General features: G+C 45.5%; 1 protein-coding gene across 1 annotated transcript in view; it reads right to left on the bottom strand.

The window, feature by feature from the left end:
* Positions 1–25,584, bottom strand: part of SH3PXD2A (SH3 and PX domains 2A) — a 217,631-nt gene that overhangs the window by 119,648 nt on the left and 72,399 nt on the right. Inside the window, exon 4 of the mRNA XM_026069724.1 lies at positions 22,266–22,357. Within this exon, the coding sequence (XP_025925509.1) occupies positions 22,266–22,357 (92 nt within the window). The remainder of the gene's footprint in view (positions 1–22,265; positions 22,358–25,584) is intronic.

Below are 25,584 nucleotides of genomic sequence, written 5' to 3'. Positions count from 1 at the left end.
CCCCACCTCGTAACTCCAAAAAACCTAAGGACTAATGAATCCCAAGGGTAACTCAGCTGACATCAACAGAGTTACCGCATACGGTGTCTGCCCTGTAACATTATACAGTTCCTAAGAGGTTGTTCACTGTGCCAAATATTGCGCTCACAACCTTGCAGCAAGAAGCAAGAGGTTGTCGCAGGATCCTCCCTGAGTCCAAGGCTTTGCTGGTGCCCTGCGGAGAAGAGGTACATAGCCTGGCCAGTACTTCAGCYCCAGGAAAGTCCTCGCAACAGGCCTTAAGAAGAATTTCAGGTACGTGCAGGGTTTGGCTGGCCATTTGCCAGCAGGGCCAGCACGGCAGAGTTGATTCCTCTGAAAGGGAAATTCATCTTGCTTTCCTAATTCAACCAGCCAGGGCAAAGTGAATCTGTCGGCATCATGCAAGCTGTTGCCCGTCACAACCAGAGTGCTGGTGCTACCAGCTGTTTACATTTCTCCTTCCTGTGTCTCTGTTTGACCCAGGAGATGTCAATAGCCTCAAGGTCTAAAAGAAGAGGTCACAGCAGAAAGGATTTCTAGCAGCAATGACCTGGCACCAAATGTATTCGTGTTTGAGAGGTCATAGGAAAAACCTCTCTCCGGAGAACACTGGTTTGGAAGGTTCTGTCAGGCCTGACAGATGCCCTCTGTCCTTCCCCTCCTTTGGGATGTGTCAAAATACTTGAACATCATTCAGCATCCCCATGCTTCTGAGAACCAGGGCCTAAAACATTAACACTTCCACTCCCAAGTGAGTTGAAGTAAGTGCTGTCATTCCTCTTTCACACATGAGGTCGTCTGAGCATCYGTTATCTAGTAAAAGGAATTCTACAAATGCAGTAACAACAGTTATCTGACGTTTTGCTCCTATCTTACCCTAGCCAGCAGCAACACACATTTTAATCTTCAGCCTGAGGCAGTGGGGACTGAAAAGGAAGGAAGAGAAAAACATCCACTGCATTTTAGTTTTACAGCCATGAGAACTCTAGCTCTGGCTGCAAATGCACATTTTCTTYGCTTCTCTCTTTTCTAGCTCTTTTTCCACTGGTACAACATTTGATCTAATACAGAGAGAATTCTAGTCTAGATAAATAACCAGCTCACTCTTACCAGCCCCTTCATCAGTTACTGAAGCATGCAACAAACTAAGAAATAAACACGGAGCGACATTAATACAGACTTTGCAAGGTCACATTCAGACCTCACTGCTTAGAGGCAAAGGACCACCTGAGATTCCCAACGCTGTTGGCACTCTCCCATTCCTCCCAGTCCTGTCTCCATCTGCTTCTTCCATCCCTCTCCTGTGTGAAGCCTCCATAACTTCAGCATGTTCCCTGACAGAGAAAGCCATTATTGATGATATATATTACATCAGCCCTAATGGCCAGCCCAAATGGGGAGCAGCTATGTCTGCCACAGAAACACAAAACTGATTGTTTCTGCCCCAAAGAGCTTGCAGTCTGAACAGACCGGCGGGGTAGGGGAGAGGGGGCCAAAAGCCCAAGCTGAACTAACTCAGTGTTGGCAGCAAGTAGAACAGTAAGTCAGTTTTTTTGCTGGGGTCAGAGTGGTTAGGGGTAGAAGTGAACTAGAAAGAGAGACTGGAGCAAAAGGCCAATCGGTCAASTGCAGACAAAGTCCATGGCTGAAGTGCAGGAAGTTTTCTGAAAGTCCCAAGGCTTGGCTGCTTTTACAGCTGCTTGCGCTGGCTGGAGTCTGACCAGCTTTTCTCCACAGTTTCTTTCCTAAGGCCAGCTGGGACCAGAGAGAGCAAGGATGCAAAGCAGCATTTGGACCCCAGTGCTCCCCTAGCAGCTAGCACGTTCTCCGCACGCTCCTGCCACGAGGAACGGCACCGGACGGAGAGGTGGACAGGGCTGGTACCACTTTCACACAACCACCCTCAAACAGAAGTCCTGTATGTGCCTGTTTCTGTCTCTGCTCCCACCAGCTGGAGCCTCTCGCTGGCTCGGTCTGGCTGGCTCGTGTTTGATCTCCGAGATCAAAGAGGAACCRTGGGCTCAGAGGGACCGGGAGGATCCTCTTTGCCGTTTGTCTGGGAGAGCAGCACAGCCTTGACTCTTAGCTGGGGTCTGTAGGTGTTCCCTCCCTTTCAGCAACGCCGGTAACTTCTACACCCCTTTACATCCACCAGCTCCTTAAAGGCTTCTCCTGAATCCTGCAGACGTCAGAGGAGATCGTGCCATAACAGCAGCACAGAGGAAATACAGCACATGCAAAATCCAGCCCTTTTTATGAGAGTTTCGGAAAGGAGAGATTTGCTGTGAGAATCCTGGACTGAATCTAAGAAACTGCAACTCTTTGCTTTTTAATTCCCCCTATGACCTCAGATCAAGGGGCATTTAAAAAAATGGCAGAACAGGCTGAAGCCACCAACCCTGGAAAGCTGAACGCAAGAAACTCATCTCTAAATGCCGGCAATGGCTGCCCCGGCTCTAATGATTCCCTCGGAGGCTCTTCTGCATCTCGGCTAAGCACAGTTATACTGCATTACATTTATTCAGACCATATGTAATACACACAAGAGCCCATAAAAGCTTAAACAGCACAATAAACATTTGGAAAAGCACAGTGACCAGATTTACAGGGTCTGGATACCTGCCAACGTGACCCACCAGAATCCGATCCTTAAGTTTTTGTGTAAGCAGAAGACATACATACAGACACACTGAGAAATGTCCTGTTATGCTTGAGAAAAGATGAAAAGCCCCTGCAGTCCATCCCCAGCACTGGAATATGACGGCCTACCAGTGTTCCCGATTAGAGTTAGTTTAAATCGGGGCCAGAAAGGAGGCCTTGGCAAGGAGGAATTAATGTAGCACTACAAAACTTTATCCCAGAACACACAGTAAAACTGAGAAAGAGAGAAAGACGAAAAGATTTACATATTTAATTTCCATTAAAGGGGAGATGAGAGCTGTGCTTTGCCAAATTCCGGGATACTTTTATGCTAATTGACCTTCAGTGGATGATGTGGTACTTTCAATGCCACCTACCAGGCTGGAAGAGGGGGAATGGTGGCTTGACACAAGGGAAGAAGTGTAAAGTGACAGTGGATCCCAGGGGGTGTAAAACAGCAACATTTCGTCCCAAGAATCTGCAGCTTTAAAACCTTGAACTTTCACTAGTACAAAGCACTTTGGGATAGAGAAAGAGCAACACACTGGTAGGATGTAAAAGTTCCCCTAATTCCCAAGGTAAAGAACAGTTTAAACTGTCTCAGTCTCCTGATTTCTTGGGCATTTTCTGACGCACTTTTTTCTGCTCTACTTTTAGTAACAATTATGGCTAAAACCATTACTTTGCGCACTTACAGCCCCTTTCAGTTTGCAAAGATACTGCACAAGCAGGAATTAGTATAGCCACAAGTATCTGGTGCTCAAGAAAAACCCCAGGACTCCGGGCTACCTGTTTTGTGCTCTAAAATGCATCCAGGGTAGAACCTCATCTCCAGATTTAAACCAAAAGGAGAGAGATAAAAGAATAGCACACCACACTGCTTTTGGGAAACCTGCCTCTTTTGTTATGATAAAGGAAATGCAGCAACTGAATATTAAGGATTAGCTGGCAATACATGGAAAGGGTTGCCCACCTCCCACGCATAACTTCCCAGAAATGTTTCTACAAGCTTAAGATGAGCTGCTACATAAGTTATACAAAAGAGAGACTAAAGCCTGGCAACAGATTTACTTACATGAGGCTCAGTACATGAAGAYGTCCTTGCGGTTAAAGAACCAGCTCAGAAGCACTGCTCAGCTTTGCTTATGAAAACACACAAAAAGGCTATTTGTGTTTATCTGCCGTTCTGGGAGGTGGGTTGTGCATTGCAGTGGAGAACAAAGGCTACATGCAACGTCGCATTCTCGCACCCACTGGCACGGTCACGCTCAGCGACAGCTTTGCRTAGGACAAGGTCCATCACCAGCTCCAGTGGCCACAGAGGAAAAGAGAGTTGGGGGCTCTGCTCAAATTGCTGCACGTTATAAGCTGCTGAAAAGACCATGCATTCGGTGAATGCAAAACCCGGAGATGAGCCACAGAGCAMTCAAGTGTCCTGCGGGAGGAAAAGATGCATTGCAGCAAGGGCCAGGATTGCGTGGGTAACGTAGCGCACACCAATTAAAAGTCTGACTAGCTCTTGAGGGGGAGGTCAGGCAGCTAAAGGTCTATCCGAGGCAGATGTGCTCACGTTGGCTCACAAATCAACAGGCGTCACAAGAGCTTGGGATGGGAAACACAGGACAGAGGGACRGGCAGGACACAACAACGCCAGCAGRAAGGGCAASRTGCTTTTGGCACATCCCTCTTCTACCTGCTTGGGGAGGTAACCCGCCACCAGGAGAGCTCTGCTCAAGCTCCAAACTACACAGCTGACTGACTGCTTGAGCAGCCCCAACTGAAACCTCCCTGTGCAAACAGCCCCCTGGCTGGGAAACACCTGCAACCTGAGGGCATCTCAAACACAAGCTGCCATCAGCCAACACAGCGGTAAAGGATAGGGGGAATAAATGGTAGAGGAGGCAGCTGCGGTGGAGGGCAGAGGACGTCAAGAGACACCTAGAGCTGCCTCTGGACAACGACTTGCAAATGGAATGATCTAGCCAAAAAGCAGGAATTTGGGACTAAAGGTCTTCGCTCTGGATGACTCTGTGAGTGTCACGAGGAGCTGAGTCTGCAGCACCACATGCACCTGTCTGCTGGGAGCTGCAATGCAGTGTCAACTCCTGAACAGTTTGCCCTGCCACAACAGACTGCTCCCAGTGCTTCCAGAGATCTGCTTGAGGAAGAAGAGAGAGACCCAGGAAACCAGTTGCCCTCCTCCCTTCTTCCGTGCTCGCATTAATTTCTTCCAGAACTGCAATGGGGCAGAGTCTGTGCATGAAAGCAGCTGCCGCATCCACATCACGGCTACCCCCAGCCCTGCTCTCCGCAGGGTTTCAGGTCCCAGCGTATGAGGCAGTGCGGTCCGGGCTTTGTGTCTCTTCTGCACTGGTATCTGATGTTCACCTCAGCAGAGTGACGTTAGATGAGGTAATTTACCACAGTCTGGGGTAGGAAGCAATGGGGTGACTTAGATCTTGATTTAAAGATCCTCCTTTACATGTTTACAAGCGAGGAATGCATGTGTGCTTGGAGGAAAGGGGAGCCAGTGGTTGAAGCTTAGAATTTAATGGATCCTAGCCCCATTGTAACCTAGGGCAAACTACTTCATTGTCTCTTTGTCCCATTTTCCTCAAATATAACATTTTCAAAAAATCAATATGGAATTTGACCCACTCCTACAGTTCTGGGGACTCGTGTAGCAGTGAGTCAACCAGTTAGTGTGTCAGCRGTGCTAGCGAAGCCAAATAATGGAAAGTATGCTGATAGTCACAATATGAAACTAAAAGTCAGACCTTCTGGCTCCTGTTCCACGCTTTGTGACCTTCCAAAACCGCTTTAGTACTTCTGTTTCCCTAGTTCTAAAATAAAACCAGTTTTCCACAGTCAGACTGAGAGAACTGGTTCATGTTTGGGCTGTACTTCGAGGTCTACAGTGAGAGAGCTCTATAGAAGGGCAATGCAGTACTACTGCCCTTACTACTCCAGCATGGTTCGCATGATGCTTTCTTTTCAGTTTTATTCTTAGGAAGAATCCCTGGGAAGATTTTGGTCTCACTAAAAAAAGAAAAAAGATAGATTTAGGCAGCTGGGGACAAAAATAATCCCATTCCCATGTGTTTTGTGCTATTTAAAGGAACACAATACCTATTTTTGAAAAGACCAGCTCTCTCCAGTTTCAGAAGACAAACAACTGAAAAAAACAGCCTTAACATCATTTTCTGAAAGCTTTAGGTGTGTTTGAAATGAGCCAAAGCATGGGAGTGGGGGCGGAGGCATACCCTGTACGACAGAGCACAGCGACCCCTCCAGCACCACGTGAGGTGGGAACAGGCTTTCTAACCGCTCTTTAGAGGAAGACCTCGGTTGCAAGCCATGGGCGCAGCAGCACAGTATCTGGTGCACAGGGACAGCACTTGGTCCCACGTTCCTGCATTGTGTTCACTGTCTCTGGCTATGCTCAGCTGGAAACAAATGTGATGGCACGTATTCAGCATGAATYGCAATTTCACACAACATGCCAAATTCTCCTCTACTGAAGTATCTGGTGGTTGGACAGAAGCCACTGAGCTAATAATATTTATCTTTTGCAACAAACAACAGTTTAAAGCCCTAAGGGACTAGYAGGGATTTTAAGCCAATGAGGTACCTCTCTCAAGTGGTCCATGTATAAAACACTAGAGCTAAGCAGACTCTCACCTGTAACCTGTGCCATCCCATTTACTAAACTGAGACTGCATGAATGCAACTGAGGATGGCCCTTCACTCGACCAGGATCCCTGCCGGCAGACCTGGGGCTGGGGTGGAAAAGGAGGTCTGATTTAACCAACACAGGAGAGCTTTTCTCTGCTGCGCTGCACAGGGCATCTGCATGGGCTGAAGAAAGCTGGTTTCTCTCTGCCCTTCATATCATCCACAGACGGAGAGGTTCATTTAAAAGCAATGGTGGGAATTTGCCCCAAACAGCACAGGATAGAGTGGGAAAGTCTTGTTCAAAGATGTAACCAGAGGGAATGAAAGGGCAGGCCGAGAGGGGCTTGGGAATGAAGTAGTGGGCTGTTTCTCCTGCATTCCCAACGCACTCTCCAGGCCATCCAGGGAGCACGAAGCAGACAGGGAAAGCCATCTGCCTGGGTCCAGAGGCGCAAGGGCTGGCTGTGGGGAGAGCTGGAGCCAGACAGCAAGCAGATGGAGCAGGGACCGGGGAAGAGCAGGAGGAAGCAGCTGGGAATTTTGGGATTTCAGAGCACCTGGGAGACAGGGGCAGGCGCACTCCTAGTTCTGGCATGTCCTGACTCTTGCCCACTGCAACACTAACGTTCTCCTGGACTAAAACCTGGAGGGAATTTAGGCACGTACGTAACATGGAAAATCCCAAGCCACAGAGCCTAGAGTTAGTTTGGGTGTGTTTCAATCTAGGTGCTTTGCTTCGGGTCTATCTCAAACTCCAGCAGAAATGCTGGGTAAAGAATCAGCCCAGAGAAAGGCTGCCTTCAGCTTGTGCCAGCGCTGCCCAAACAGCTACTGACTTGCTCTAACAACCGGTGGGAGACCAGGGAGAGCTCTCTCACACACACAGCATCTTCTGTGGGAGATGCTCACCAAATCATCCACTGCTCTCTCATTTATCCCAAAGACTTAAAACGAAAGGCTTGGGTGAACTGCAGACAGGACAAGGCTGAACACAGAAGAGTAAACGCGCTTTTGTTTGTCTATAATATTAATAGGTGCATTATGTAATTTCCTTGGCTTACTGATGCAACAACTCTGGTTACAAGACGGGATGGGATTTCCTTGAGGTCATTCCCCCAAACTGTGTGAGTTGTTATTTTCCTGGCTCACCCACAAACAGAGYGGTTTGCTTCTCTGAAACACTAATGTCCGACTGTTGAAAGCTTTTGCCAATCAAAACATTGTGGCCTTACCCCGTTTTAATAATCTAAGGCATCAATCTCCCCCTTAGCATTTGTTTGATGTGTTCTGCTCCCTGCTGAAATATCCCCTCCAGACCTCCCTGAGCTCATGCTCTGACTGAAGAGAGATGCCACGCATCAGGCCTGCAGCTTTCTCTATGAAGCATTTAACAGTGGAGGGTGGTAAAATGTATTTATTTTCATGTATTCAGGAAAGACCACATATTCCAGCCTCTTTTTTTTCCATCACTCAGAGATGGGCCCGAGGCCAAAACGGTGCTGCTAAGCTTGTTTTCTATTTAAAACCTTCATTTTTATTAATAACCCTTTACAGCCTACACACCAGCACTGCGGGAGTTGCATTTCCGTGTTATGTCATCGTGAACCGTTATGTATTTAATTCCTGTACCCACAAACCCATATGGACATCATTAAACACGCACCGTACAGTATTAAAACTGTGTTCCATAAAGTGTGATTTAAAAAAAAAAAAGACCTATGAAGTGCAGATTTTTTTTTTCCTAAGGTCATGGGAAAATGAAGAAGTAGGGGAGAGAGAAAAGGTTCAGTGGTGCTGTGGGTTAGCTCTGTGCCTGGAGACCAAAAATCCAGTCTGCCCTATCTGCCATGGAAGATTAATTACCCAGTAAACGTCAGGGCAGATATGACAAATTTCTGCTTGGCAGACCACAGAGACAACTGCTACAAAAATTACAGATTGCAAACCGGCACAAGACCTTGATGCTTTTATTTTCCCCAAATTAGGTTTCCATCGTTTGCCCTGAATGAAGTTGCCTGTAGTGGGATAAAAGAGCAGGTTTTCCCTTATTGCCAGGGGCTAGTTAATCAGAGACCACTAGCATACGGGAGGGTAGGCCCATGCCCCGAGCGTGCTGCACGCATAGTACCATAGGGTTTGCTCCCAGTTTCTGTCCCGACACCAGACTGGCTTGTCACAGCTGTGACCTATCAACTAACCCAGCACTTGGGGCAACTTCTGCAAAGTCAGCCAGGGCACGGTTCTCCTCAGCCACAGGGCTGGATCTCTCCATTCGGGATACCCCTTCCACCCCTCTATTACCTATTCTGCAGGACTGGGGATGAAAAGATACGGTAGAGTGTAAGTGATGGAACAAATCCATTAGACAGCAGATAAAGCCAACATACAGAGTACCAATGGGAGAAAAAAAAAAAGTGTAGAAACACTGGAGAAAGCAGGGCAGAACACATTGTGAGGGAAGAAAAAAATATCTGAGGGATGGAAGGAGAACAAAAAAAACCCAGAGACAGTTAAAAACAGCAGAAGAAAAGATATGCCAGCATAAGGCAGAGAAGCTGATGCAGTCAAGGACGCTAAGAAAGCAAAAGAAAGCAAGTGCCCCAGGAGCTGGTGTTTGGGAAGTCCACAGYGCCTAGATGCTTCAGGGCTTTGGAGCCTTTTCAAAGGTCTTCTGGAAAGCTGCCAGGACACTTCCATCCTTATTCACTATTGTAGTATATGCACCCTTTCCTATAGGGTACCTTCATAATCTTGTTACAGTAAAGGAAAAGAAAAGGGATAAGCGCATGTAAAACTAAGATTACTCTGGTCTCCCATCATCTGAAAGCCTTCAGCAACTCTTCCCCTGGCAGGGGCTTGGTTCCCCACTCCTGAAGCCCCACTTAGGCACGGGTCTGTTTGATCACCGAATTCCCTCTGAAGGGGAAGAAAGATAGCTGAAGTGAATGTGCCAAGGTGAAAAATGGTATCTGACAGGTTCTTATGGCAAATACAGCCACAAAAAGGTATTCTGAATAGACTTATGCTTCTTGTTTCGCCTCAGCGAGGCTGCATTCCCTCATGCGCAGATCATGAAGAGATTATATTGGTGTTCCCTCTACGTTACAGCTATACAGTTAGAGGTCTCCTCAAAGATACAGATATAGATATATACCTAACTGCTTTCAAGCCCTTTTTGGTTTTCTTTATGAAGTATTAGGAAAGCCTAAAAATTTTTCTCAGAAAAAGAACATCTAGGGCACACACAAATTGTCTGCGACACAAAACCTCTAAATGTTCAGGACAGTTGAGTCTCTAATGGTTTTGCTGCATGACGTCTGTGTTTAGGAGTCTCTGAGAAGAGCTGTTGCCTACCCTAAACCCTGGAGAACTGGTGACTCAGTTCAAGTCAAATTAATGTGTTGGCCCCAAAGCCTGTGTGTATGTACTCATATACACGTCAATCTTCAGGCAAGAGGGGAGAGAGGAGTTAACATTATTTGCAGAGGGGATTACTGATGAATGAACCTCCTTTATATCCCAGCCCTCTCCAGAATTTTTCATTCCCATCAAACAAACATACACGTGAATACACACACACACAAACACATGCACACACACGCAAATAACTCTGGGTGCATGTGTATTCCTGTTGGATTCAATACAGTTATTCACTGTGTAGAAAACTACCCACATGCATAAATGTTTGGAGGAGCAGGGCTACTCTCTGGATGAGGCTGACAGCAAGTTTAATGTTATCTAGTTACATGACTGGGGTTGAAATGTTTTTGACATGTGTCTCTGTAGGGCTGTGTCCTACTTCATTCAAAATCCAGAATTTACTTTGAAGTTTGGAAAATAAAGTCTTAAAAGAAGAAGCAGACATGAGTGGCAAAACTTCTTTAGGAAACTTGCAGAGGACCTTTAGGGCCCCAGGCTGTTAAATGCTCTATTTTGGGTCAATGCCCTCTTAAACTGATAGTCACGTCTTCTAGTTATGCAGTTCCTTGGCTTGTGATTGTATTTGAACTGAACATCTCTGAAACAGAAATAAGACTGAAGAGTTTTCTGAGCACAGATTAGGTTAGACAAAATCATGTCAGAAAGCAACATTTGTTTGTTAATGCCAAAAATTCTCTGCTTTCTGATATTATTCAATCTTCTTTCACACACATTATTTATCCTGCCAGAGATCAGGGCTTACCGGGCAGTAAACCAGGGCTCAGTAGTTTATACGCCTGTCAACAATGAAAAAATAAATAAAAAACACTTGTCATAAATGTGCATGGCCAAATTTTTCTAATTTATGGGTGTGTTGAATGACTGAGGCAAAAGCATATTCAAAAAAGCCTGAAGAGAAGGCAGATAAAAAAAAGGAAAGAAAAAAAGGTAGTAATTATATAATACACTGGGGACCAGTTGTCCATAAAATGAGGGGGAAAGGGACTCTCCTTATGATGCTTATTTCATCCCTTGCCTAATAATCCAAAAGCACCTAAGTTTCAAAGCATCGCATTTTTCATACTCTGGAAGCATCACAAAGCATCCTTCACCAGCCTGGCCTTTTGGCAGCTCTCCTGCTTCAAATGCAAACGCTACATCTAGAAAAGGCAAGAATCCTCCCTCTCCTGCCTGAAAGCCTCCTTTTATCTCCTGTCCTCTGCACAACTCCTACCTCTCGCAGCCACTCACTCTAACACACTACTTTATTGAAGAGATTCAAGGCTTTCTCCGAATCTGCTTAATGTCTGGCCCTGCTTAAAGCCCCTGCACGCCTCCAGAGCCTGCGTCCCCGTCAGCGTGGGGCACCCTGCCGTCCTGCAGCGCAGCATCCCTAAAACCAGCCTCCCCACCCCGCACACACAGACGGCAGATACAGACGAGCACGAGAACGATAACAATGAAGATCAACAGAAGCTTATTTGTCAGGCCAGGRAAGACATGTATCTCATTAGCTGGTATTGCCTGTGCGATTCAGCCGCAGGGGCTTCCTCCTCCCCCCAGGGGATGACACTGATGCATCGTGAACATTAATAACGCTGTTAGCGCGTGCCCAACAGAGGCTTGCTTTGTGCATTGAGAGGACCCGGGAAACAATAAGATACTTTTCTACTGACCTCTTGTTGGAAGGGTTGAAAGCTGTYTGCAGGGATGGGAATTACTCTTGCAGCTTTCTCTAGTTGCCCCTGGCCCTTAGCTTCACTGTGAAGATGCGTATGAAGGTGAAGGAACCAATCGAGCTTCAACAAGATGCCTCAACGCCCCCGTTACTAGAGGGGCTATGGAGCGTATATACAAGCTTAAGGACCTTCCTAATTGGGACCACAGAAAAGGAAGTGCTTGGTTGTGTTCCCCACCTGCTTCCCCTAATTTGGGAGCCATACTGATAAAGAGTCACCTCCACAGAAAACAGCCCTACACCCTACTTTATATTGCTAAATTCAGTATATCTGAAAGCATTCTCTGTACCTGGGCTGAAAATTCCCTGCACCATCCCTAGTGTTACAGTGCAGTGGCTGGGCTTTTTCGCTGTGAGACACTCCTTGCTCTTCTTTTATTTAGTAACTATTCATAACGCCCAAATGGGTGTTGCACCAGAGGTTGCTCTTTAATATGTTTGTGAATCCTTTCACTGTTCACCTGATGTCAGCAGGTGAGTAAGGGATCGGCCACGTGACTAATGCTCTCCCAGAGCTGCCTGCTGAAAGAAGGCAGCATTTCAAGTAGGCAGGACCGGACACACTGCAGCATGATGGCAGGGAGTGGAAGGAGAAGGAGAGAGAGAACAGGTTTTCAGAAAGAAAAAGTAGGAAGGATGGATTCCTTATAGAAATGGATTTCCTGAAGCGAGAAGCAGAGCTGCAGGAACATTGGGAAAGCAATTTGCTAGAGAGGAAGACAACAGTGAGGCAGATTTTAGACAAAGAGCCAACAAAGCTGCATTCAAGGAAAGCACRATATTCCTGGAGAAGAGGAAGAGAAGATTAGTCTGGAAAGCCATGGCCAGAAAGCAGAAGGTTGCCGTGGTCATGGCGAGAGATGGATGTGGCTTAGCCACAGTTTTCAGGAGTGGAGACACCACTGTTGATGGTTTGCAAAGAGAGGAATCACTACTCCTTGGCAGAGGGGCTGGTGGCTGGTGGCTGGTGGTCTCTCCAGAAGATGTTGAGCAGAGCAAAGGCCAACCAAACTCCMGCCACAGAGCACCCAGAGGTCCAAACACTGCTGCAGAAGGGGTTGTCTGCAAAGACACCTCTTGGAGGCTGGCTGTCTCCATACACACCTGCTCACTCTAACGCCATGCTGCTCAGCAGAGCAGGATTAAAATTATCTGAATTCTGGACTGGGGGACCCACATTTCAACAAGAACCCAGATCTTTATTTTTGGTAAAACATTTCTTTGAAAAGAAAACTCGCTTTTTAGCCAGATTTAGCAGATAATCAACATTTCCACAGAATACTGCGTCCTGATAGAAATAACAAGATGAATTTCATCTTAAAATCCTCATGAACTCTAGGGCTCTAGCCAAGGTCCCTAGCAAGAGAGGACAATGTTGGTGAGGATCTAAACATTAAAAATTTGAGACTGGCAACCTATCCAAGGGGGAACAATAAAGATAGCAACAATAGTGAGCTGTGACAGATTCAAGTCTGTGATGAATTCTCTGGTATAAGTCATTCACACTTCATTCCCAGTACATTGGAGGGGAAAGAAGTATGTTTATCTTTTAGATATGGTACGCCTTCAGCCCCGCCATCGTAACCCCACAGTTGTTGCAATGGGTCTCTTTTCATAAGGCAAAATATACATTTTTTGGCCCCCAACATTCAACGTTTTCTTCTTCTTTTATATTTTTGAGCACTAGGTAGCTCAGGTTACTAGCGATTTTTTGTGGTGGTTCCCAAATGAGCCTGAACTGCTCTGATTTTTCAAACCCACAAGACTGTAATTGAAAGCAAATGTAATCAGACATATACAATGTTCTGAGGTTCACCACAGTGCATTGCAGTCAGCGTTACTGGAGTGGCTATTAAAACTTCTTGGAGCTGGGAAGCAAATACAGCTTGCAAGAATCCAGCAAATAACCAGCATTTATTAGATTAGGTTAAAGTATTGCAAAGCCACAGTCAATCCTCTATTCAGAACACATCTGAGGTCTGTTTAAATGAACATCTTTCCTGAGCTTAGGCCAATTGTTTTAAGAGCTGTGAATGGAAACAAGAAAAGAATTCTACTTTTAACACAACAAATTCTGCAATCATTAGATCAGCGTAAATCTAGAATAGTCCATTACTGTCAGTGGGGCTGTTCCAATCTAACTCTGGCATAACTGGGAAAAGAAAGTGGCCCAAAGACAAAAGGTATCTTTGAACCCAGACACACAGCTCTGGCTGGAGATAAGCAGTAGCAAATCCCTTCCATAAACCTCCTAAACAAAAATGCAAGCATTAAAAAGGGGGGAGGGGTTTAACTGAATTCCCACTGGCACTTGAGTCCGCACTTAAAAGCAGGTCTAGGGTTATCTGTGAAATTTCAATTAAATCAAAAGCTTTGATAACGTGATAAGTCACTCCAGAGTTTGGAGTCAAAACAGGTTGTTATTTGATCCTCCGCTTGTGTTTCTGGGAACAGCACGCATGAAAGACAGTCAGCTGCAGACAAGTCAAGAAGATGGAAAGGGTGGAAATGAATCTACCAAGAGATCACTGTGTCTACTACAGCCAGAGCCACCTGAGGTCTGGTATTTTTTATATGTCCTAAATCCTAGAGAAGGCAGCCCATTACCTCAAGAGACAGAAGGACAGAGCAAAACAGACCATCTTGGATGTGTGCAGCACCCCAGTGGACGGTTCCCTCACTGCCACAAATGCCTTTTCCTTCCAGGTTTGCTAAAAGCAAGATTTTAAACAGACACAGCACTGGGAGCTGAATGCAAAGTGAAACGCCAAACCCTATATATGTAACGAAATGGATTTCCAGTGCAAATTCTTCTGATGGCACGGCGTGAATGGATGAAGCCCAGCGTACCAAACACACGAAGTGTCTAACACGCTGTTAGGATACATCTAAGTCAGCCAGGAAGACCAGCTCGCCTCCTAACTCACAAGCACGTGGGCGAGGAGGTGGCCTCCAGAGTAACCTGACCTGCTTTACCTGTCGCTCGGTGCTCTTTAACGCTTTTTACCGTCTCTTCGATGGCACCTGCTGGACGCTAAGTGCAGTATCGGAGACTCTCAAAGTCCTTTTCACCAAGGAATATCATCTGTACTTTCCAGTGTTTAAATAGAAACGCTCCACCTTAAATAAACGTGAAATGTCAAATCTATCTGGTCTGTATTCAGCAGTATTATAAAACATTTTAAGCAACAGCCTTCCCTCATTTATATGTAGTACAGCATACAAGGCCTGATAAAACCCTATCAAATTCAATGGGATTACTTACATTGCCTCCAACCAGTTCAGAATTGCAAATTTGTTGCACATGTACCACACAAAACCACTCTTTTCATAACCATCAAGGCTACTCAGCTACAAGAGCATTAAAAAGAAAGGAACTCCCCAGATAAGCAACGTCAAAACTACACAACAGTCAACAACAGGGAGCGCAGAGCACCGAAAAGTCCCATCTGACCCCCGGCGCCACGGGGGGATAATTCATCACCCAGGCAGCAAACACTCCATTGAGTACRTCTGTCCCCAGCACCCTCCTCCTCAGAGTGGAAAAAGATCTTCATTAAACAACAGTTCAGCAATATTAAATATAGACATGGTAATGACAGGCTGGATTCTTCTCCATTACATAATTATATTTACAACACAAGCCACCTATTCTTGTTTTTCAGAGAAGTGACACACAGAGGACAAGGCTGGCTATATTCAGTTCAGCTACACCAGTGAAAAGAAAACTCCACCCCATCTCCTCCTGCCTGGCAGGTCATGAGTCAACGGTGACAGGAACCACAGTGCGAGCAATTAACCTGCTGGCAGGGGCTCAYCGCGGAGCAAGAAATCAAGATACGATGAGGAAGTCCCCATCCCTCTTCCTCCCCTCRCTTCCAGACTCATCCAGAAAGCGCAGAAACACCGGACACTTCTCTCCGGCGTGCACCTAAAGAACTCTTAAGCGTTCGCCAGTGTGGATAATTTAGCTCTACGGGCTGCCCCTATTCTGGGGCTTMGAACCAAACATATCAGCCTTTAAATGGAGACCTTCAGAAGACCCTGTTTCACTGGACCAAACATTTCTAGAAGTGAGCACGATAACCTCTGAATCCTGTTATTTTGGTTCTGCTCCAAAMCCACCTCATTACCCCAGGTTTTCCCTATTGCCAAATGAATAAATTCATTCTTTTGCCTCCCTAACTGGTTTTAAATATTCAAGCACTAGCAGAGCAGGCTTTGCTGACAGGTTTTGGAAGCAATGTTTCTTCCAACGTTGCCTGATGATGTAAAAAAAATTATTTTTGTAACTGATCGTCTGCAGAATTACACTATGGAACAATGTTTCTTTACCAGGATCAAAAGTGCAAATAAAGCCCCTTAGCAAGTCTCCCAGACCATACATCTACAGCCACGCTGCAGATGGAGGCARAAGGCACGAGTGCCCTTTCCAACACGACAAAATAAATCAGTGAGAGAAAAAGGAGCAGATTTCCAAATCCCTGCATTAACCACTAAACTCCACTTCTCTGGAAGGAAGGAATCCTATGGGTTAAGTTAAACATTAAGTAAACTATTACTTTCTAATCTACAAAATAGGCATTGGCAAATTATCAGCAGTGATTGTTCCTTTAGGATATGAGCAAAAATTGCTGGACAGGAAAAAGGCACTTGAGCCAAAGGGCCTGGCATTTATTTTTTTCTAAAGTCAGCGTCTCCGCATTTCAAAACACCTCTTCAGTCCCAACTCTTCCATAGAAAAAAAWATATATATTGTCTTAAATTAGTGCTCATAAACTGTAAAGGTTTGCTAACACCAACACTACTGTTGTGTTTGGTCCCAGCAAGCCAATTCCCTGTACCACTAATGAAGGTGAAGCGCGTTCGCACTGCTCTGATCTCGCTTACATGCCGATGAATTCGGAACAACTCTGGTGCCCTCAGCCTTGCTTCAGGCTGAGCGAGAACAGGATCCATCCTGTGTCCGTGACAGCACAACACATCAAACCCCGCAGCACGGTCATAAGCAATCCAGGCAAAAGCTATTTCTGTACACTTGGCTGCCAGTCCCAAGTGTGAGCAAATTAAACTATCTTTGCTCCTCTCAGGCCTGTGTCCTTTCATAGTCAGATCTGCAAAGCATGAGCAAAACCAAATGCGATGTTCAAGACCTCTTGCTGTACAGTAGCAGCAATAATGTATGCTATTCCAACTACCGTTCTTCCACATCTTTTTTTGTGGTTGCTGAGCCTACTTCACTTAACATGCATCCTGTTTTCCCCCAGGTTTATTGTTTGATATTTATCTACGTATAATTCCACTTTCCATTTACTGGCCCCATAATAAAAAGATTCAAATCTTCCCCCAGGAAAGCTGCATTATTTGCTTGTATCACTAATGCTGCAGCCAGTAACAAACTTCAATATCCTCCATATGATATTCCAAACCAAATCTTTTACATGTTGTAAACCAAAGGGGAAAGTCCCATGTGAAACTAAAAGAGGCCCACTGAAATCAATGGCAGCTGGATGACTAATTAGGAGTAACCATGCAAGTCTCTTGGCAAATCTGGCCCTAACAGGTTATTGCATCCTTAGCTACCTAAACCTCCAGGAAGGTGAAGTCATTTTTTGAAAATATTAACCTTTTCTTCCTTTCAGGACAGTGGGTCTTAACTGTCTTATCCTGGTATAATCTTTTACCAGAGCTTCTCCTGCTTTCCTATTTTACAATTTACTTCCCAGACCATAAATAACATAAAAATAAAACTTTAATCTTTTTCTGGTTTTGCATTTCTTAGGGAAATTAATTTCCATTCTGCATCCCTCAAGTTGAATGAATTTCCCTAATAAAATGTGTATGTGGAGCATTCACAATACCACCTCCAAATGCAGACTTTAATACCGACTGTCATAAAAYGGTAGTGCCTAAATTCCTAAATGATGTGAAAACTATCTGTCCTGTAAGTCCCGTAAGAAAGAGTGAAAGCAAAACAAAGAATGACAGATTTCCTCACAGCATATCTGTTCAGAGAGTCAGCTGTCAAATATGTCAGGAAACTTAATTCTAAATGGATCGAATATAAGAAAATTCATTAGCACAGTATCAAACAAAAATCAGAATAGAGAGAGAGAGTCTACAGATGAAAGACTTCTACTAACACAAAATTATAACAGAAGTATCACATTCCTCCTCTATCAAAAGGTGATTAGGTTCTCATGACAGGGCAGATCAAAGTACATTTGGGGTACAGTATTTAAACACAGTCATGCTCATGGATAAAAAAAAGTGAATTAGGGAACTGTGCTTTAGCACTGGTGGACTCATAGACTAAAATATGCTTCCTTAACATGGTTACTGAAGTACTCTGGCAATTTCTTTACAGATTCCTAATTAGAAATTTGTAATATGTGAAGAATAAAGGGAGAATCCACCTTGCATTTTACATTAACTGGCTGACATCCTCGTATCTGAGTGATACACTAATATTTATGTGTTGSAGATATGATCAGTACAGCTCATGCCTCGGGACCACAATAAAGCATTTCTGAGCTTTATTAAAGGGATCTTCATCATTAAGTCCAATTTCTGCATCAATCCTCATAATATTACGTAGTCTAGTTAGTAATTTTCCTCGTTTTCCTGGATTTGCATACTGCTTGAAAACCCCTTTATGTTTGTCACGGGAAAATATTCCCAGGTAAGAAACACTGCTTTAAAGTCAGTTGTTATTGTTACTATTGGTGGTTTAAAACAGAAACCTCTTGTTTGAGCCTGCATGAATTTCTGAGGTAGAGTACTGGGGAACTGAATCCTTGGCTTTTGGTCTGCTTTTTGTACTGGATCCAGACCCAGAAAAAAAGTGACCTCTCATACAAACAGTCTGGATGTGATATTTTGAAGCAAATAGCAAAAAAGCCCTAAAAAGCAGTACACCATATGCAATGTCTAATTGATTAATCCTACTCCTTGGGTATTTCTGTTATTTTTAGTAAAAAACAATCATTAAGAAAATGATTCCTGAGTTTTTGTTTGTTGACCATGAGCCCTGGCCTGACCTCAGCCTTGAATCCAAATCCCCAGTAGAAGCCTGAAATTAATCTACCCTGGCTTAGTTATTAGTAATTATAATTATTAACAGAAGCCACCAGTTGTAAATGAATGGCTTTCAGCGACATCACGCTTTACCTTAGAACAATGGAAAAACAAAAATGCACTTTCTTCTTACTATACAGTAACTTTTCCTGTAACGATACACGGTCTGGTCCTTGAAAGGGCACGGCAAAAGTCGCAGGTCCAGCCATTTGCCTATATACATATACATTTGCTCAAACCTTTACATTCCACAAATTACAAACCTAAACAGTTGAAAACTGCTCCTTTCCTGCCCGAGTTCGCGGCTCGCAGCTTGCTTTCTCCCCACCTCACCGAGAGAGCGGGCCGAGAGCAGCAAAGCCTCCAGCCGCCGGGCGAACGCAGGGACGGAGCTCCAAACCCTGCTGGGCACGTCAGGAGGAGACATGCAGGGGCAGAGCCAGGAGACGGGCAGCCGGTCCCAATGCCGGGATTTCTTGTGACGTTTCCCCGTCCCTTGCCTCCAAGCTGCTCTAGAAGGAAGAGGTTTAACGGAGCTGAAGGGAAAACCTTCTGCCTGCTGTCGCAGGACTCGAAAGCTCGGACCGTCACCACAACAGGAAACCCGAGGAGTGAATCCAACCGAACAAACTGGCCTGATATAGCAGTGCTGGGAAATCCCATCTTTTATTACGGCTGTACTGCATGCAGCTCAGCACTGCTGGAAAGCAGAGCACCGAGCTCAGCAGTAGTAGGAAACCACCCGGTAGGGAGCCGCCTGCACGCCAAGCAAGGCATAACCCAGAGCGGACAAGAAGCACAACCAGGGATGGGGCAAGGGTAGGGCAGATGGAGAGTCAGAAGCAACAGCTTGGGAAAACATTTGAAAAAGTGCTGAGAGGCTAAAGGGAAACGCCAGTTGCTTTTAAGACAGCAGGGACAGAAGTGAAGGGCACATATTTATAACTGGATTACTGTAGTAATAGGCAAATTATTGCATGTGCATCATAGCAAGTCATGGATCAGCAATTAAGCGCACGAACACCTCTTAGCACATCCCAGCTGGCTTGTACATGCATCCTGCCTTGAAGTTGAAGCTTCCATGTTTTTCTAACTGGGAGCATGTACTCGGTCACCGCTCAGCTGACACACAGTAACTTAATGGACTGTCTGAACTCAAAAAACCAAATGGCCATGGGATTAAGGTTACACTCCTGGAAATTAATTAATTAAACTCTCAGTCAGGCTTTGCCTTGCAAGGCTGGGTTTCTGCAGTAAAACGGAGCAGGTAATTGGGTAATGAAAGACCTTGTCATTGTGCACAAGGGAAGACATGAAGGCGGCACAAGCAACCCAGCTCTGCCATCCCCTGATGGGTGGCTTCCTTCCTCACATTGCAATATTTGCTCTCTTTTAACACAGCCAGTCGAATGCCATGTCGATACCAGTCCATCAATATATGAACAATCTTTGCACTGAGGCCTAAAAAAGGCAGCAGAAGAAAAAGATAAAATAATTATGGCGATGTTCTCTGGTCATTTGTGTTCTTTTGTGCGGCGACTGCTGAGGCTCAGAGTCTCGCTGGAGGTGTCCTTCGCCTGGACCCTACGCAGTGGTCCAGCGAGCCTCAGACATCCTCCCTTCCCCCTCAGCTCACAAAAGAAAAACACTAAGATGTTTCCATTGGCTTTTACATCATCTTTTTGTAGAGACTAATCTTCAGTTTCAACAATACATCTTTTGTGAAGCGCTCCCAGCAGAAACCTTAGACACCTTCCCTAAGATCTGTTTGCTTACAGAAGACGAGGTAGGATTTGTTTAAACCCAGCTAGATTAATGTCTTGCAGACATTAGTGAAGTGAGATTTAATCAGGTTATTTCTCTACATTTTCCAGGGAAATAAATCACACTTATTACTAGGTTGGAATAAGATGCAAGGCTTGAGCTGAGAAAATTTAGTCTTTTTTGTTTTTCCTTGCGGGGAGAGAAAGGATAAATTGAAAATAGCTGCAAGGGCTGTTGAACAGTGAGCTCAGCAAAAGTCCCTCGACAACTCGTAGGAGGGAAAAGACAAAGAAAGGCATAATATAATGGTTAGTGCCAGCCCGGCTACGAGCCTCGGACCCCATTCCCTGCCTTGCAGAGCTCCAGTCCTGAATATACAGGCCTAATACTGTGGGCTCCGTATTGGTACAGAAAGCAGACAGGAGTGCTAAAGAGTTTAAAGTAGATTCATGAGGTCTGTTTGAGATCCCCCAGGTGACCTTCCCTGTAACCTCGGGATCTTACTCCTCTTCTGAGTATCTGTTTCTGTCTGAGACTCGGGGATGTCTCCCAGCATCAGATGGGTGTTCTGGGATCAAGCAAACACAAACACAAACCTTCTTATAGTCCTTAAATGACAACTGTCATGGTCAGCAGGTTCCCTGAATGTGGACGTATCCTGCTGCAGTTGTTTCTCAGCTTGCAATATCAATTTAACAGTGAACGTGCAATTATACTTTCTCTGCTCACCCTAGACATTTTTATAAAACAAGCCTGTCTAGGAAAARAAAAGAGCTGCTCTTTTTGCAGACCTTTGATTTTAAAGCTGCTCTTCTTATTATTCAAAAACAAAAAAGACTTTCCTTTCAGCTGTGCTAACAGTGCTCCCATTAGTTCAAATTTTAATATATACCCTTGTACAAAACAGTATACGTGTAAGAGAGAAAGTTTGAAACTTCAAAGTGCAAACATCCTCTCCTCTACACCAGTGCAGGAACTACAGGGCTGACTCGCAGACAGCTGAAGTCAATATCAATCCTTCTGCTAACTACAGGTTCTACATGTGCTAAAGTGGCCAAAAACCCAAAGCAATGTTATATCCATTTCCCCTTATCCAACTTGCTGTGCAAACAGTGGTGAAACCAAATTACAGTAACACAATCTGCAATCAAGTTTCAAAGCACGCAGCAAAGCAGCACAAAACACAATGGGACCAAATCGAAATCTTATTGCGGAGCACAATAAAATATATCCTGTTCCGCATAAAGGAGAAAAGGAAATATCAGGCAAGGCAGCACTGTTGCTCGTAAATACCCCCTTGCCAATGCTTTCCCCGGATAAATTAGTTCTCTGAACCCTGACTGTATCAGTGTGAATCAGACTGTCTATTCCAAGGTAAAAGTCATGACTCTGTTTTATTTTCAATGGGAACGTCTTTCCCAGCCTTTTCTTAGCTTCCTGCTTATAAAGAATAGACTCTCCAGAGACGATTTTGGACCTGGACCACAACCTTGCTCCCGTCAGATAACTAAGTATCTCTGGGCAGGAGTACATTTAAAGAAGCAGCTGGTAATTATTAGCTGAGTGCTCACTGGCAGGATTTCCCCCTGCTGCTGAGCCAATGCTTTGGGGAACTAAATGGCTCTTTGGTGATAATTACCAGGTAAAACCCACAAGCCAGGGGAGGTTCCCTCATTACAACCATCAGCGAGAAACAATACGAAAGAGGATGGAGGATGGCTGAGAGGTGTGTCTGAGGGTTCCCTTGGCTCCCTTGTCCTCCCCATATCCAACAGGGTTATACATAGCTGCATGGGCATTTTTTAGGTAGGCTGAAAGCTACAGAATTTCTTCCCACACCTACAGTGTCAATGAAACCAAATGACCTTCAGCTTCTTTCTGTCTAATCAAAAAGAACTGAGCAGCATTGGAAATCCAGCACGGCACTTACTCTTTTGGAGGGTTAAGGTCTTCCGGGCGAGCCTCGAAGAACCTGAAGACTTCATCACACTGTGAAATGTGAGGAGGAAGCCTAACCAGTGCCTGCGAAAGAAGGAGAGAGAAGCAGTTAGAAAATCAAGTTATAAACATGGCCTTGAACATCTGAATTACAATGCAAAGGCAGGCAGAGCTGTCTTGACAGGGGGAAGGAAATAAAGAGGGGAAGTATCACACCTGGCTACTTACTAAGAAAGGGAATCACAAGTGTTGACTGCAAATGAATTTTTACTGAATTAGACAAGTGATGGTACCTAGAGTCAGCTAAAGTAATTTTTTTTGCCATGTGTAGAAGAGCAATACTTGGTCCGCATGTGCAAATACATTATATTGAGCAGATAAGTGCTCTGTGGCAGAGCCGGTCTCTGCGACATGTGTTTTTACAGCACCTCAAACAATGCAGCTGGGGCTTATAGGCTCTATTTCAATACACACAAATTCTAATAACGAAAATCTACAGACTCAACACCCGCTAATGCAACAGATTAACATGCTCCAAAAGGCTTTCCTTTAAGCACTGTCAACAGAAAAAGCAGAGCTTGCAAAAAAAMCCCCAAACTACAATACGCTCCTAAGTCCATAGGAAAGGAAGTTTGATTAATTGCCTGCGAGGAATGGCGCAGGGGCTACTTCTGCCCAGCGAGCGCTTCGCTGCAGCGCATCGCGGCCAACAGCGGTCGCGCTCCCCGCAGGGCTCAGATACGCCGCGCTCGCGGCACTCAGCGACAGCGAGCGCGACCTGCGAAGCCAGCGCCTCGCGCTGAAGCGTGCCGGAGGGCGAGCCTGCGGACCGAGGAGACGGCGCGCCGGGCGAAGCGYGGGAACGCGCCGAGAACTGGCCGCTCAGACTGCAGAGCCGGCGCTGCCAGGAGAGGCCGAGCGGCCGCCCACGAGGAGCCGGGGGGCGGCTCTGCGTGACACGATTCGGARATTTACTCGAGAAATGAACAGCAGGAGAGGGCAAGAGGCCTGGAGTTAACCTCCTCCGGCGCTAAGTTATGTTGAAAATAGGCCACAGGAGTGGTTAAACATAGACCAAGCTTCTTAGAGGTGCTGTAAACCTGTTTGACAAAATGAGATTGTCTGGCTCTTTTACTAGTTGAAAGTAGGACAAACAATCTTGAAAGACAGATGAGAAGCTGCACCAGAGCTAAATGAAGGTGCGTTAGGGCGAACTGGTTATACTAACCCGCGAGACATCTGATTTATTTTGGTCAGACACACATAAGAAGGCCCAGCCGAAGCACCGAGGCAGGACAGGGCAGTTTGTAAACCTCACTGTTTTGTTTCAACCCAGCTTGAGAAGCGGTGGAGTTTGTTTCCAAGACCGCTCCTGCATGGGGACATGAAGGAGAACAGCTGAAAAATGAAAAAATCCTGGTCTGAAACAGCAAGTCTCCAGTGCCAGATGGCAGGGTCCTGTTCCAAGGTGGCCCAAAATTCAAAGCTGAGTGCTTCCAGACCTATAGTTCTGCCTTCCCTGGTTGAGGGACGTTACATAAATGGGGGGAAATTTCATTTGATATCAGCAGGCTTATGAAGAACGAGGCACTGACCTTCGGTCACGTGCAGCATTATAGAGCAGAAAAAAATATCTCGCAATAAGGAAGAAGCATCAGATGCAGAAGCCTGGAAATAGCCTGGCAGGTCCAAGCGCCAGCAGCGTGCTTACAGGCACCGCTGGTTCCTACACGAACGCAGGATGAAACATAGCAGATGGAAAACTAAAGTGCTTTATTCTGAATGAAAGATGCCCTCGTCCCCACTGCTATCCACTCAATCTTGCTATCTTGCCTAAAAACCTAACAAAGGTGTGAGCTGTCTGCCCTTATTCTTACTGTGTATAAATACATGCATCCAGCTGGCAAATCAGGAACACTGGGAAGTGAGTAACTGCCCGGGAATAGCAACAATTATGGCATGTTGAAAGAGAAAGAGAAATGCCTGGCCAGCACAGACATACCAACGGCACGGGCAACATTAAAGCAGGCTTTATTCAGCCGCATGGCGAGCAGGAGACAGGCTTGTGCAGGGCTGGGAGGCCGTCTCGCAGACAGCCTTTGGGGCTGAGATGTAGTGATGGCTCTATTACTCACACCCCTCTCACTTTGGGCAAGTTACTTAACCTCTTTCCGTCAAATTCAGCAGGGAAATGTCTTCAGTTACCCATTAACGATACTGAGCACGAACACTTACCTAATCTGCAGAGAGGTTACAAGTCTCAGCTATTTAACATCTACAGTGTGTTTTGAAACCTCTAAGGGCTTGATCTTGTGCAGTCCATGGGGAAACAGCAAGCACTGTAAATGATACGTATCGTCGCTAGAGGAACATGAACACCCAAGTTACATGTATCACAGGCAGGTCTTGGACATCAGACACCTTCTCTAAGAATTGTCACTTCCTACATGTTGCAGGTGTCCAACCTTCCTAGAAACCAGGCTGCAGATGTCAATACTGAATTGGAGCGCAGAGTGGGTTTCCAATGACATAGGAGCACAAATCCTACCAACCTGCCATGTAGATTTGGGTTTCTAAACCCATGGAAGCTTTAGAAAATCCTGCCCCATGAATCAGTGGTCCTGTGCTTGAAAATCTCCAAGCATATCCTGCTGGGCTGAAGGTGGATAATTGAAAAGCACCTCGGTGACTCCAGGCTTTCACAGGCAGGGAGCAGTGGATAAAAATCCACCCGCTGAAGCTGTCTCCACACCCAGCCATCCACCTCAGCCACCCCACGGACACGGTGGCCCTGGGGCAGGGCTGGCTCCTCTGCTGCTGAATCACCTCCCAAAGTGCTGCAATTTTCAGCCCAGCACACAGCACTGAAATGAAATCCACCCGATATATACTTGTCATTGCATGTCTTTCCGGGAGCTCAGGAGTAATGTCTGGAGCCTGTCAACTTTTATTCATTTTTGTTAATGAACAAGCCTCTAAAAACGGTAAGAAAGGCTAAGAAAGTGCAAAGAGAGTGTAAAATGAGGTAGAATCAGTCTATTGATTTTGGAGAGTGGCAAGCGGCAGCAATGTTGTTTTGAAAATCAAACCTCTCTTCAGCAAACACACAGCATCCACCCATTAGCAAGCCAAATCCAGTGCAGTTCCAGACAGTGAACAAAAAGTGCATTGAGGACACAAGCGACACTCTGCTGTCACTGCGCAAGGGGAAAAAGCAAGTTTCTAGCATTTACAGGAAAATGGTTTCAGGGCAGAGCTACAACAGCCTGAAGGCAAGACTGCAGGGCCAAGGAAAGAAGGGAAAAGAAAAA

This window comes from Apteryx rowi, unplaced genomic scaffold (assembly GCF_003343035.1).
Source record: "Apteryx rowi isolate R43461 unplaced genomic scaffold, aptRow1 scaffold_3, whole genome shotgun sequence".
NCBI classification, from domain to species: domain Eukaryota; kingdom Metazoa; phylum Chordata; class Aves; order Apterygiformes; family Apterygidae; genus Apteryx; species Apteryx rowi.
Note: the sequence above shows the minus strand (reverse complement) of the source record. Positions and strands in the feature narration are given on the sequence as shown.